The sequence below is a fragment of the Dendrobium catenatum genome, unplaced genomic scaffold, assembly GCF_001605985.2.
Source record: "Dendrobium catenatum unplaced genomic scaffold, ASM160598v2 fragScaff_scaffold_853, whole genome shotgun sequence".
NCBI classification, from domain to species: domain Eukaryota; kingdom Viridiplantae; phylum Streptophyta; class Magnoliopsida; order Asparagales; family Orchidaceae; genus Dendrobium; species Dendrobium catenatum.
The window spans coordinates 3,942,597-3,957,192 of NW_021319315.1; the positions used below are offsets into that span (position 1 = coordinate 3,942,597).

The 14,596-nt window shown below is 32.5% G+C and overlaps 2 protein-coding genes across 3 annotated transcripts in view; one reads left to right on the plus strand and one right to left on the minus strand.

Moving 5' to 3' along the window:
* Positions 1-705, minus strand: part of LOC110097191 (T-complex protein 1 subunit epsilon) — a 37,644-nt gene extending 36,939 nt beyond the window's left edge. The window contains exon 1 of the mRNA XM_020823447.2: positions 380-705. Coding sequence (XP_020679106.1) covers positions 380-578 — 199 coding nt within the window. The 5' untranslated portion in view covers positions 579-705. The remainder of the gene's footprint in view (positions 1-379) is intronic.
* Positions 706-7,184: 6,479 nt separating this feature from the next.
* Positions 7,185-14,596, plus strand: part of LOC110097193 (calmodulin-binding protein 60 A) — a 27,323-nt gene continuing 19,911 nt past the window's right edge. The window contains exons 1-5 of one of the 2 annotated variants that reach the window (XM_020823450.2): positions 7,185-7,820; positions 7,879-7,947; positions 8,030-8,105; positions 12,932-12,984; positions 13,268-13,761. In XM_020823450.2, the coding sequence (XP_020679109.1) occupies positions 7,672-7,820; positions 7,879-7,947; positions 8,030-8,105; positions 12,932-12,984; positions 13,268-13,761 (841 nt within the window). In that variant the 5' untranslated portion in view covers positions 7,185-7,671. The remainder of the gene's footprint in view (positions 7,821-7,878; positions 7,948-8,029; positions 8,106-12,931; positions 12,985-13,267; positions 13,762-14,596) is intronic. The other variant, XM_020823451.2, reaches the window with a different exon arrangement.

Sequence of the window (14,596 nt, forward strand, 5' to 3'; positions counted from 1 at the left end):
ATTTCCGAAATCCGGATTTAGAGGATTTAAGAAATCCTAATTAAATCAAATCCAGAATGATACCAAACAGCCCCTTCGGGTGGATTTATGTTCAACAACGAATTACCTTCACCATATGCATTTTCCAATATAATCTCAGAAAATATGTTAAATAAGCATAGGGTTTCTGGTATACATCAAGAAAGAAGCATACAAAATGAAATTAATTGCCCTAATCCTACTACCTTCAAAGAAAGAATAAATAAGCAAAAATGTCTGCACTCCCACAAGAAATACAGCGAAAAAGCCCCTGCTATAAGTCCATCCAACTCCAAATCCCTTTTACTTTTTCAAAACGAACGTGAAACCCTAGAAAGAGTAAGTAGAAAGGGTTACTCACTGATGGTGACATCACCATCTGGGCTCTGAAGCATCTTGTCCATGCCTTTGGGACCGAGGGAGGTACGGAGGATACGAGCAACGGCTTTGCCAGCATTGATGTTGGCCTTCTGGGCGTCCAGCCCCCGCAGCCGGCTCTTCTGTTCCTGCTCCTTAATGATGATGAAGGGCCGGCCATATTCATCGAATGCCAATGCCATCGTGCTCCTTTGGCGGTACCCTCCCGCAACAACGAGGCTGAGGAAGGAGAATAGTAGAGTGATCGCAGGGATGCGAGCAGAAGGGTCTAAGAGGAGGCTTATGAGCGAGTGGGGAAGTAGAGCGGCCCTAACGAGTTTGATCCGACGGTCAAGAGCCGATCCCAACCCCCTCGAGATCAGCTCGATTCGATCTCGAGTTATGATTTGTTTTTTTTTTTCATTAATTTTTTAGAAATTATTTTTTCAGAATTGTTGATTCTATTTATTTATTTTTTTTAATAAATTTTAAGAAATCCAACATCTAATAACTCTATTTTTTTTAATTAAAAAAATTGCCTTAAATAAAATCTAATCAATGATGTATTTGGGACACCCATTTAATAATTTTATTTTTTAGACAATTATTACATTCCTATTTAGTTATGATTTTTTTAATAAAAAAAATAATATGATTAGAGGCATTTTCTCTCATTCAAATCGACTAAAATATGATAGGCATAAGAATATGATAGTCCAATTTATACATATTTATAATATTCAGCACAACGTTCAAAAATCTATTTTTTCATAATAGTTCTATAACTATTATTATAAATAGGTGTAATTGTCTCAAATGATCCTTTAGAGTGAGGTATCTTTATTATTAGAACTTTTATTCTATCCAATGAACGTACGCAGAGGAAGATTCGGTTTTAGGCAAAAAAGCGTCTGTACCGAGTTTTTTGAAAAAACTCGGTGCCCTGAAAAAAAACTCGGTACAGGTGCTTTTTTGCCTAAAACCGAACCTTCCTCTGTATACGTTCACTGGATAGAATAAAAGTTCTTATTATTAAGCCTTAACTTCCTAAGAGAAAAACCTTTGATAGTCGAGCTTTAAATTTTTATCATACTACAACATGTGATACTATGTGAAATTTTTTATAGTCGGGCTTTAAATAATTCTTTTATTACAACATATATCATTTGGTGGAAATAAGTTGTACTCATTTAGAAAATATTTAGTCAATTATTTAAAGTAAGGTAGATTTATACAACTGAATTCACAGTCGCATAAACATTTATTTTGTACCCTTAATGATGTACAACATCAAATAAATCAAGATAATCTTGTTAAATGTTGATTACAGGAGCTAAGACTAAATTCTAATGAAAATAACAAAATAAAAAAATTGAAAATGTATGGCATGCCTAAGGCGGGGGATGAATTGATGTGTATTTTAAATATTTCTGATTGTATGGAAGCCTTTAAAAATAAAAACATTAAATTTTCCTCTTTTTTCTAAATTTTGAAAATTATGTTACTTTTCTTATGAACAATTAAAAAATACTTTAATATAAGCACCACATTAATAGAGAAAAAATAGTGATAATATTTTTTCTTAAATAAGATTAAAAGTAAAGTGATAAAAAAATATGTTTAATTGCATGAATGATTATAAAGTCCTCGCTGCCAAGTCAGAACGCATGTATATCAATTCCGAATTATCTGACAAATTTTTCAGGAAGATGCCACCGCTTATTAAAGATGAAATCGAAGCGGCATTCAAGGTCAAATACCCAGGAAATACAATCGGAGTCATGCACAGAATCCGATTCACTTACCTGGCAGACCTCTGCAAAAAGGCAGCAGTTCAACGAGGCCTAAATCTTATCACATGATAAGATTTTTTTTCTTCATTATAAATAAGAAATCCAATGATGATATCATAACTAAGCATATAAAATAAAATTACAAGAAATTTTAAAAAAAAAAAAAGTAAAAGTAAGAACAAGTAAACTAAATTTATTGTGATTCAAGCAACTTGACCTACATCTTAAAGTCCTTGGAGGTTGTTAGACCTCAATGAAATAGCCCTAAGGCTCACTAATACGTAAGTAATACTATCACTTGATACAAAAGCTAGTACACTTATCAAAAGTTACAAAGATTATGATAATAATCTAATCAACACCACATAATATCAATCACAAATTTTCAACCAAGTAATTATATCCAAAATAAAATGTGTAAAAATAAACTGTAGAAATTAAAATCAGAAAGAATACATCAGATTTATAGTGGTTTGGTCTAATCTGACCTTGATCCACTCCTCGGTGGCACCCTCTAAGTATTGCACTTAAACATTTTAGTGTCTCTCATTTTGCTCTCACATCAAGGAGGATAAGCCTTTTCAAAATCTTTTCACCAACCTGGTGTAGTAGAGGATCGATACTTCTTTCACAGGCAGAGAACATTGACTACTTTTTCTCCCTTCTGAAGATGGCAGAGAACCATGAATCCCTTTCACCTTTCCCGGTACAATAGAGTAGCGAGTCCTTTGACACCAAAGAGATATTATTCTTCTCAAAACTTCCCTTAAGAAAAACCTTGAATCTGATGGTACTAAGATGCAAGCTTGTCAGAACAACCATGTGAAATCCCCTCCACACTCCATTAAAACTCACAAGGATTTTCTCCCTCTCAAACTACACCCTTTTCTCTCTCCCTTTAAAGGCTCTCTCTTCAAGTTTCTCTAAAAGAACAGAGACTCAATACATTTTAAAGACTCTAACAAAGTCTTTGGAGAAAGCTTAAATAAAGGGCATAAAAAAAATCCTAAAAAATCAATTCAGTTGTCAAAGATAACAGTACGATCGCAGGATTGTCCAGTACGATATACATAATTTGACATGTCAGTATTGTACGATCACCTGTTAGTATAGTACAAATAGTTCAATTTGTTTGTTCGTACTATAAGCCATCAGTACAAACATAAGTATGAACAATTCAATTTATATGTTAGTGTTATATGATCATCAGTACAAATGACCCATCGTACAGTACGATTAGTTCAACTGAAATACAGTTTGTTCAAGATGAATCATAGGATGACCAAAATCGTTTATGTAGATCATACAATATGATCCAATTCATACAGTACGATCAAAATATCAAAATTAAGCATATTCGATTGACTAATCATATGATTAAATTAGATAATGTTTTTAACATCGTACAATATGATTAGGTTTGTATTTATAATTAGAACAACTTTTCAAATTCAAAATTTTGTCTAATTTAATGGATGACAGGCTTTCCAATTATAACATATAATCCATTATGATGTATCGTATTATACAGCCAGGTATATTTAAAAAAATCCTAGAAAAAATAAATTATTTTAATTAATTTATGTAACACCAAATCATACAGTAAAATTCATATCGTATAATATGATGTATAGAAAAAATAAAATATTTAAAAACTTTTTTCCTTCCCTTGTGTGTGTGTGCACGATCACCGAACTAACAATATGCACTACAAATACTTGGAGAAATAAAGTGGTAATCAATATTATTTGTTATCATCAAAGTCATAACCTTGAAAGCCCGAGTTATAATAGTCTCCCCTTTTTTATGGTGGCAAATAATATCGGTTGAATTTACAAACTAAAAATATTTTCTCTTAAACTCCCCCTCATTAAAAGAATTACATTTAAAAATAGGGAAAAACATTTTTTTAAGACATAAAATTTTTAAAGCTAAATAACAAAAAAATTTAAAAAAAAAATCACAAATATAATCAATTATAATACATTCTCCCCCTTTGACATTATTTGATTATCAGTTGATAATCTACATATATATGGAGTTTCTCAATTTTCATATTAATCGCCAACTCGAGATCAGAGATCCCAAGTAGACTGAAGTAGTTAAATTTGAGTTTTAATTTTATTGGGTGTTTTAGGATTTATATCTATTAGAATACCCATAAATTATTTTAGTATGGGATTTATGACTTCGTTTAGAAGTAACACAGGAGTTTGAATTGGAACGAGACTTATGGCTTCTTTAAGAAGTAGCCCAGATATTTAGATTTAGGTTGGGACATGGGGATTTGATTTGGAATGGGGCTTATTGCTCTTTTTATGAGTTGTCCAAGAATTTGATTTAGAATGGGGTTTACTGCTCTATTTATGAGTTGCATAAGGATTGTTCTTACAACCTAACTCTATAGTGAGGCTGGCTGGAGATTTTAATTATTTAGGTAGGACTTATCCTATAATGAATAAATGAAATTTATTAAGTATCATTATTAAATCAATATCAAATTAAATGCTGAAGCATAAAATATTATAATAAATTACTAGTACACTAGTGTAGGAAAAGTAATCTACTACCATTGAAATGAAACTACCAAACAACATGAAAAGAAATTATTGTAGTAAAAACACTGGTGTTACACAATAACAAATGGTCAAACTAGTAAGTACAATTGCTGATAAACAACCAATTGAAAAACCACGATGGTCTAGTGTCAAACAATTACTGTCCACTCAAACAATTCAAACCTCAGGGCATCATAACCTATAGGGTTAGGTTGTAAGATCCACTAGAGGACTATTTCTAAGTGAAGTCGTAAGTCTCATGCTTTAGGAAATCTTTTTAAAATGAAGGGCATTGACCCTGAAAACCCTATATAAGAGAGAACTCTCGATTAAGGATGAATAAAATTTTAGGTTATTTAGTCTCAATTTTGGAGAAAATGGAGGAAAACCCGATCAAAATTCCATGGTTCCATCGTCCCGGGTATACCATAAGTTTCAGTCTACAAAAATAACAATCATTGACCGTAGTATCCAGAGAATATGATTAACAACCATGGGTTGCCTCCTCTTAGGGATCCCGAGTAGACTGAAGTGGTGAGATTTGAGCTTTAATTTTATTAGATGTTTTGAGGTTTACATCAATTAGAATACTCATACATAAATTTAGTTTGAGATTTATGATTTCATTTAGAAGTAACCCATAAGTTTGGATTGGAACGAGACTTATGGCTTCTTTAGGAAGTAGCCCAGATATTTAGATTTAGGTTGGGACTTACGACTTTCATATAAAGTAGCTCGATTATTAAATTTGGAATAAGGCTTATTGCTCTATTTATGAGTTGCCCAATGATTTGATTTAGAATGGAACTTACTGCTCTATTTATGAGTTGCTCATGGATGGGTCTTAACCCTGATACTACCCTAAAGGGAAATCTGATTAACTACAATCTGATTTAAGGAAAATGGAATCTTACGGCTTTAAAGCGGGATTCATGCATTCGTGCCGTTTTCTTGAGTCAACAGGTAAATCATGAGAAAAATATGTTTTTAACGATTTAGTAGAGAAGAAATATGTTAACTCAAAATTATTAAAAACTAAAATGAGAATTATGTTACTTACAAAGAATAGAAAAATTCTCGGTACAAAATTGATGGACAAAAGAGCTTCAAACAACCTTCTATCTCCTCCCTCTCTCTTCCTACTTCAGCAAGGTATAGAGCTAAAATTCAAAATTCTCATTTAAATTTTTTTTTTTTTTGAAATTTGGGTTATTATATATAGCCCATCAATACCTACTCTAATTATTAAGATAATTTATAAATGACAAAATATAAATAGCAAAATTATTACTATCTCCTTAACTTTTTTTTTAAATAGATTTATCTTACGAATCTTTATATAAAATTGAGAGGGCATCAAATTTTATGGCTGCAGTTAGGGGTGCCAACAAATAATGTGACTTGACAATCTAATGCATGTCTGACTCAAAAAATTTTGGGTTTGTATTTTCCAGTTTAATAAGTGGGTCCGATTTAGATCAATTTCAACTTGTTATTTTTTTTATTCAGGTTAACCCGTGAACTCAATAATGACCTATTTATTTTTTCCTTTAAAATTTTTATTTTTTGATGTGCACTTCTTATTTTTGATATATTAATCTAATTGTTATAGTTGATAAGTTAGAGCTTTTTTAAAATTAAAACAAATTATTGGTACGATTCATCTCATCCTAGTCATTGGATCAGACCCACCTTTTAAACCTGTTTAACATACCCACCTATTAAACCTGTTTATCATACAGATTTGGATCAATCGAGTATGAGATTTGACAAACTATTAACCTATTTTAACTGTAACGAGCATGGTATGCTGCTTCAGAATTTTAACTCAAGACATTTAGGGGCTATTTAGTTGGATTTGGATGTAAAATATTTCAAATGCAGTGGTAAAAATTTGGCGTTTGGTTGGATGAAAAAGGAATGTAAAGCAAAGTAAATAGAGTATAAACTATTATAGTTTCTTTGAGGTAAATTAAACTCATACAGTTTGAACGAGAACGACTGCATCACAAATAAATTTACCTAACCATAGTAAATCATTGCCGGTGCCTCCACCCTCTATAACCACCACCGCTGTCAGCTATTGGCCACCACCACCACCATGACCCGTCAACGACCATCTGCCACAACCCCCGCCGCTAACCACCACCTCTGGTTACCACCGTCATCGGTGCAACTGCTGATCACTGGCGGCAACCATCAGAGTTGCTGGCAACTACTACTACTATTGCTGGCCACCGTCGGTCTCCAACATCTTCAAATTTTACAATATATTCTTTTTAATTCAAATATTAAAAAAAGTATTCATATAAATTTTCTTTGTAATTGTAAAAATAAATTTTAAATATTTTTTATACTATATTTGTTTTACATTATATTTATTTAGTACTATAATTTTTCTGCTTTTTATCTAACCAAGCAGCCGCTTATATATATATCGAAGGTTCCAACCTCGGAATCCAAGAATCATTAGTAAAGAAAATCCTGCTCCAACTACTCCACCAATGCTTCGTTCCAATACGGAATAAAGGGATCTCTTTCCATCCCCTTTCATAGTCTACAAATTTTTTTTGTTTTCACAGAAGAAGATTGCCAAAACATGATATTAGATCCCAAGAACCTTAGCACCTTTCCAATTTCTTCACTATTTTCACTACGGTTATATACATCTATTATTTTGCCTCCCAACAACGCCTGCGGCGAATCCGATGACCCTTCCACCTGCCTTCTTACTGCTTTCTCGGCAGCTTCCCCAAATACGAGAGCGAGGGCCGTTTCACTTTCTGCTTTCTCAGCTATTAAAAGCAGCTTTTCTCGCTTTGGCGTTTTTCGCGTCCGGTAATACCATATGTTCTCCTCCGGCTGTGACTGACTATTTGAAGACTTACTCTGGGATCGAAGTTGCACATATTCTTGATTCGATCGCCTATAAGTAGCACAAAGTCATGGCTTTTTCTGCGTTTACTCAGAATTTTCAGACTGTTGTGTTCCTCAAGCTGGATGAAGCTTCCGCGCGATTTCATTGCTATCCGTTGTTTCATTGCTTTAAAAGAGGTGATTTGGACGGCAAGCTGAGTGTTCTAGGGTGTCCAGAGTAAGTTTTAAAACTGTATTGTTGCGGCGCTGGAGTAATTTGTGATGGTTCTGAAAAGGCTTGCAGGGCAAGAGGAGTGTGATGGGTCTTCTGCTCCAGAAGCAAAGCGACCTCGCCTCCTGATTGCGTGAGTCTGTAGCTGGGATATTTTTGTTTTTGAAAATTTGAAGCTCTTCTTTGTTTGTATTTAGCTGGTTTTCATCTGTTAGGGCAATGAGAGAGGTCATGGGAGCACAGTTTATGCAGAGCCACTTGTCAAAGCTTGAATCTTTTCTCCGTCGTGTGGTACTATATTTGTTAAGATTTATTTTTTTAGCATATTTATATTTTAGCACTGAAGAACTTTACTGCCTGGAATTAGTCCATTTTATCTTTTGGTTACTCACAGTCGAGCTGTTTTTTTGTAGTTTTGCAGTATACTTCCCATTTTTCCTCTTTAAAGAGTGTAATTTTGTTGTCCTATTTTTGGCAGGATTTAATCAAGATCTAGCTTAAATCCTGCCAAACAATATTTTGGAGACTTTAGTGCTCTTTGGAGTAGCTCCAGTACAGGATAAGATTAGAGAGAGTCGCCTTAGATGGTTTGGTCACATAAAATGGCGGACTTCTAGTGACCTGGTTAAGAAAGTAGATGTATTAGATTTGACTTATGTTAAGAAGGTCAGAGGTAGACCTAAAAGGATTTGGTTAGAAAATATTAGAAATGACATTTGTTTATTAGATTTAAATGTGAATTTTACTTATAACAGGACACAATGGAGAAAAAAGGATTCATTTAGCCGACTCCACATAGTGGGATAAAGGCTTGTTGTTGTTGTTGTTGTAGTGATCTTTGGCTACAAGCGGATTTAACTAAACTAGTATTTAGTAAATCCTATAATTCCATATTTAAAAACTAGAGCATTAAAACTTGAAGACTATGACATATCAATGGTTAACTCTTACTAAATTTTGGTAAAGTGTTTGACGATTTCTTTTAGGATTTAAGAGTTTTAAGTGAGAGAAATGTTTAAATCCATTAGATCTTGTAAATGGTGAAATTTAAGAAATCCTAAATTTACTAAAGAAAGAAATAAAACTAGTATTTATCAAAATGCTAGGAATTTAAATCTTCAAAATATAATTGGTAAGTTTTAAGCCAAATCATGCCTAACCCAAAGAGCCATTAAATTGGGCTATTTGGCTAAAACATGTTTCACCCCATGTTAGTTCAATTTTTGATTTGTTAAATCCTACTATTCATAGGATTGAATGAATTTATGATTTTTTCCCTCATATAAATCTAAAATTTTGAAACAAATAACCAAACAATTTGTTGAGTATTAGTTTCATATTAATATTTAATAACTAGCACCCATTTATTTAATTCTTTTTGTTATATATATTTTTTGTTATTTAAATGAGAATTTGACTATTAAAAGGACACAATAGAGAAAAAAAAATCATAGAGCTGATCCGATATAGTGGGATAAAGGCTTAACCCATCATTTTAATATTGTCACCATACCACTAGTCCCATTGTCCTTTGTTCATTAGTTCTGGTTACCCTTTACAAGCCGCCATACACTGTCAATCTTATTGGCGGTTGGGAACAATAATCCCTTCACCACACTGTCTCCCATCAACATGCGACCAATTCCATCTCCCTTTGTTAGTGAGATCCTACTACCCCTAAGATGTTGTTGGTCTCGTCGCATATCATGATTTCCTTATCTCCTCATCATACAACAAGATTTGGGTTGTGACTGAGTCGCCTTATCGAGGGTTTTCATTAAACCTATTTACTTCTATTAATAGAGTGCTATATATTTGAAAGGTGAAGTTTAAGTATTAAATATGTTTAATAAAAGAGCTATACATGTAAATCCTCCTTTTAAACATTATGCTGATTAATGAGGACACTAGTTAGAGATAATAGGGGAAATGAGAGAGTAATGTGCTTTAGCATAAATATGACTTATATACTTTTAGATTACTGTCTTTATTAGCACTCATTATTTTTGAAACGCTCTCCTTAAGTGTTCCTTGCAAATGTTCTCAATGTTTGGGTTTTATGTGTTGCCATTTTATGCGTTAGATTTGGATTGCATGTTTTTTCTAGAATTAAGTGTAATTTCTTTGAGCTAGCAAGGATTAAAAGTTCAAGATGAATTCCATCAAATTTTGTAAAGCTAAAGTCTATTAGAAATATTGTAAGCAAATGAAGTAAAGAAATGAAATGAAATGAACAAGTTTACTAATATCAATGACAATATTACAATTAAAATGTAGAACATTACAATCAGAAATTCAACCTTTATTCAAAATTTGAAAACTAGAATGAGAAGGTATGTGGGGCTTGTGTTCCACATATTTTCCTTAAAATAAATTCGCTCTTAATCCGTGCTTGAGAATATCAAGAACGTGTTTCTTAGGGTGCAAGTGAAGGATTACTCCAATGAATTCGAATGTATCTTCACGTCATCATATGAACGCCTAATACTTTAGAAAGGACATGAGCCTATGAAGCAATAAATGAAAAAGCGACCTTTTGGTTTTTCGTGCTTAGAAATTTTCTTGAAAGCATCCTTATATAAACTTTTATAAGGGATGCTATAAAGTTTGGATGAATGGGGGATCTAATACCATAGGTTTTAAATTTTTAGATTTGATTAAAATTTATTCCATCAGGTAAGAACCTTTCAGTTTTTAGAATTCATTCTTAGGTTACAAATTTGAGCATTAATTTTTCATTTATCCATAGGTACAAACTAATTTTCCAACAATCTCCCACGTGAATGAACTTGATCGACAATGTAGAAAAAATAAATGTTGGACATGGTGATAGAGTTCTGTAGTTAATACGTAATCCCTATGATTTGCTTATCCCTTTGATCCGATAGCTTGGGATATGATTAGCTTATCCATTTAAGATTGTTAGAAATATTGCTCTCAAATAAGGAAATGGAATAAAGCAAAAAAGTTTACTACTATTAATGACAACATAGAATATTACTACCAAAAATTCAACCTTAAGCCTGAATTTGAAAAAAAAAAAGAAAAGAATGTCGATCTTTGTGCTCTACACAATTTCCTTATACAAGATTTGTTTCATTTGCCAGGGCTTAAGGATGTCATGAGCATCTACATCATGAGATATAGCAACGATTGTGTAGAACTTGCACACTATGAGTACTACTTTGATGATCTCAAATCTAACTACACTCTATAAACTGAAACTAAAAAACTCTGGAAAGATTTTACGCCTGAGAAGCAAGAAATAAGGAAATTTATGATTTTTTGTGCTTAAAAGTATTGGAGAAAGCCTTTCAATTTAGCCACATAGGATGAACCTTTCAAATTTTATAGGAATTAATCTTATATGCTACAACTTTTCAAATTCCATAGGTTATAAATTTGAACATCAAAATTTTCACCTAGTTACTGTTTTTTTGTGCCATTTTTTTTAATCCATAATAATTTATTTGCAAATTTGCGCATGGGAAAATCTTCCTTGTAATGCACTTATTTTATATTTTTATCATTCTCTTTGCAACGCATCTTAGAACATAATTGTTTATGTTCAGCTAGAATTGTGTCATTCCAGATTCATTTGATATGGGTACAAAAATTACCCCCATAAAATGAACTTATTAGCTCTAGCAGAAGTGGTGCATTTTAAACTTGTTTATTTTTGAAGTAGTTAATTAAATACAAGATTTGGACCTATTTCTGACCTCTTCCTGAATTGATGAGTACATTAGGTTACTCTTATTCATCTTTAAAATTACCTTATTCAAGTTCTCAACTTGTTGCAGATACAAACTAAAAGCTGCCCTCTAGTTTGAATTAGCGAATTGAAGTCATTATCCAAATCTATTAGTCATTAGCATTGTGCGACCAGTTGAGGGCATTGTTATTTCAAGGCTTTAGGCCTAATGAATGATTAGACATGAGTATTTGCTTCATCATTATCATCATCATTAGCCTGATTCTACTTATTTAGTATCGACTTTATACATCTTTCTACACTACTAACTCTCTTGACTTAACTTGTCCAACATGCATAAAAATTGTATCATCTGGTTATAAGGTCTTGCATGCATCTTATTATCATATGTTCCGAGTGGATACCTTCATGCTGTTGTGCTGTCTTTGTTAGATATTTTGTCTCAGAGAAAGCGAATTGTGCAATGACATTAATTTAATATATAAATTTTCTGTGTTAGCTTCAACTTATGCCTAGCTATTGCAACTTCCTAGGACGTGGCACAAAGCTGTATTTATGGAGCCAATTGTTTTGGGGCACATAATCGTAGTCTCTAAGACTTGATCTGACTACCATCTTGAAAGACTTATTTGATATAGATATGTATGATATGGTGACAATTACTTCGCAAGTTACTTTTTAGCAGATTGATGATTCTTTAGGCACAAATGCTTTTTGTATCTTCTACTATTGTGATTTATCTTTGACATTGGATTTCTTGCACATTCTTTGAAAATATTTATCAATATAAAAAAATATTTTTATAAGATGGTGGTGAGACCTGCAATGCTTTATGGTGTAGAATGTTGGACATTAAAAGAGAAGCATAATTCTAAGTTAAGTGTTGCAGAGATGAGGATGCTCAGGTGGATGATGTCTAAACCTATCACATCTAGTCATCACCTTATATGATGTCTAACTAATTGTAACTACATCATTTGCAAACAATATAAACCAAGCATCTTGCTTTGAATATTCTTTGTAAGCATCTTCATTATTATTGCAAAAGTATATGAACTCAATGTTAATCTTTGATATAAATTCACGGTAATTAGAATCTTTTGGGTCACTTAACGCCTATTCGTAATATTTCCATCAAACATATCTATTAGAAATTTATTGAATTGTAGACAGGTATGATTGAAAAACATTCTCAGGACTGGGCAATAGGTTATAAACATTGCATCTTCACTCTTGACCTTGATGTTTAAAACTAATACATACAAACTTCTAATTTGTTGTTTTTTACAGTTTCATCCAAAGTAATGTCAGTTTGTTAAAAATTTTCAATATGAGGTGCCTGCATGCACATATGAAGAGTTTATGTTTTTTCATGAGATCTAAATAATTCTCTCATGTTCAGGTGCAAGAGGAGGTGCAAAATGCATTCAATCATCATGTACACTCAGTTCCCAGGTCAATTTTGCTTTAGTTACCCAATTTGTAGCATAAATAGCATTTTGTTGGTGTTTGTATGCATAATTCATTTGTGTGCTCACACATTTCTCATGATCAATTAAATGAATAACTTCTCTTTTTGGAAAGATCTTATTTATTATGTTTCCATTGGATTGATTTATTGTGTTTCTGCTGATTATTTTGATGCACTTGTAGCAGCCTGGAAAATCTAAATAACATATTCAGTTTGATATAAATTTTTATTGTATTACTTAGCTTATTATTTTATTGTATTCTGCAGTAGAATACCGCCTGCAACTCCGAGCCACTCCACTGTTAGCAAACAATATCAGCTTCACTTCAATAATACTTTACCTCATACAATTTACACGGGCAGTAGAATAGAAGCTGAAGGTGGAGTTCCTGTTCAGGTTCTGATTATAGATAGTGGTTCAAAATTGATCGTCACTTCTGGTCCTTTGGCTTCAGCCAAAATTGAGATTCTTGCTTTAGATGGTGACTTTGGTGATGAGGATGAATGGTCCGAGAAGCATTTTGTTGATAATATAGTGCGTGAACGAGATGGAAAAAGGCCACTGCTAACTGGAGAGCTGACAATTACCCTGAACCAAGGAGTCGGATGTGTTAATGATGCTTCTTTTACTGATAATTCCAGCTGGATAAGAAGTCGAAAATTCAGATTAGGAGCACGAGCTTGTCCAAGTAAATTGATGGAAGGAAGAATTCAAGAGGCAAAAAGTGAAGCCTTTTTAGTGAAGGATCACCGTGGAGAATGTAAGTTGATACCTTTTAAATAACTGATATTCTTAAATGCAGGAATTCTGAAAACTCATTTAAATGAAAATGAGATTCTAACAAAATTAACTTTTCCAGTGTAGAAAAATGCAGCATGATTAGACTGATCAAGCCTGAACAAAATGACAAAACATACACATAACTCTCTCTCTCACACACACATGCTATCAATAAACCACCACATACTGTCACATATAAAATTAGATTATATGCTTATTTAGAAAAGGTAAACTGATGAACTAATTAAACACTCCACATTCAATAAGTTAAGGCGAGGATCCATAGCTTGCCTTAATATTAACCATTTTGTGGTTTTGTTTGTTATGAATGCACAAAATTGGAATGGATGGTTAACCATCATCAGCAAGCAGCAGCAGCATTATTCCAATATTAGGGGTTGAACTTAATGGCACTCATTCTCCATCTATTTATGTTGAGTGTTTTTCCTTGAGGTGTTAAATCTATCTTTTATATATATATATAATGTTCAAAGTCTTTATATTACCTTCAGATTTTTCAAAATCTTATCAGTATATTTATCACATAATTATTTATTCTATTTTGTGTTTCATTCTTCCTTATATTAGAGTTAGTTTTTCTTCTCTAATATCTAGAAGATACAATCACAACTAAAAATATTTAAGAATTTTGGAAAAGGGATCTGGCTTGCAAAAAATAAATAAAAAAAATTGGCAACGATGCAAAATCAAAAGATGTATAATGATGACAAATTGAAAACAAAATACACAAAGTGTATCAAAAATTAAAGATGCGCAAAGTGCGCCAAAAACCTGACAAGAGGCATAAAATGAGT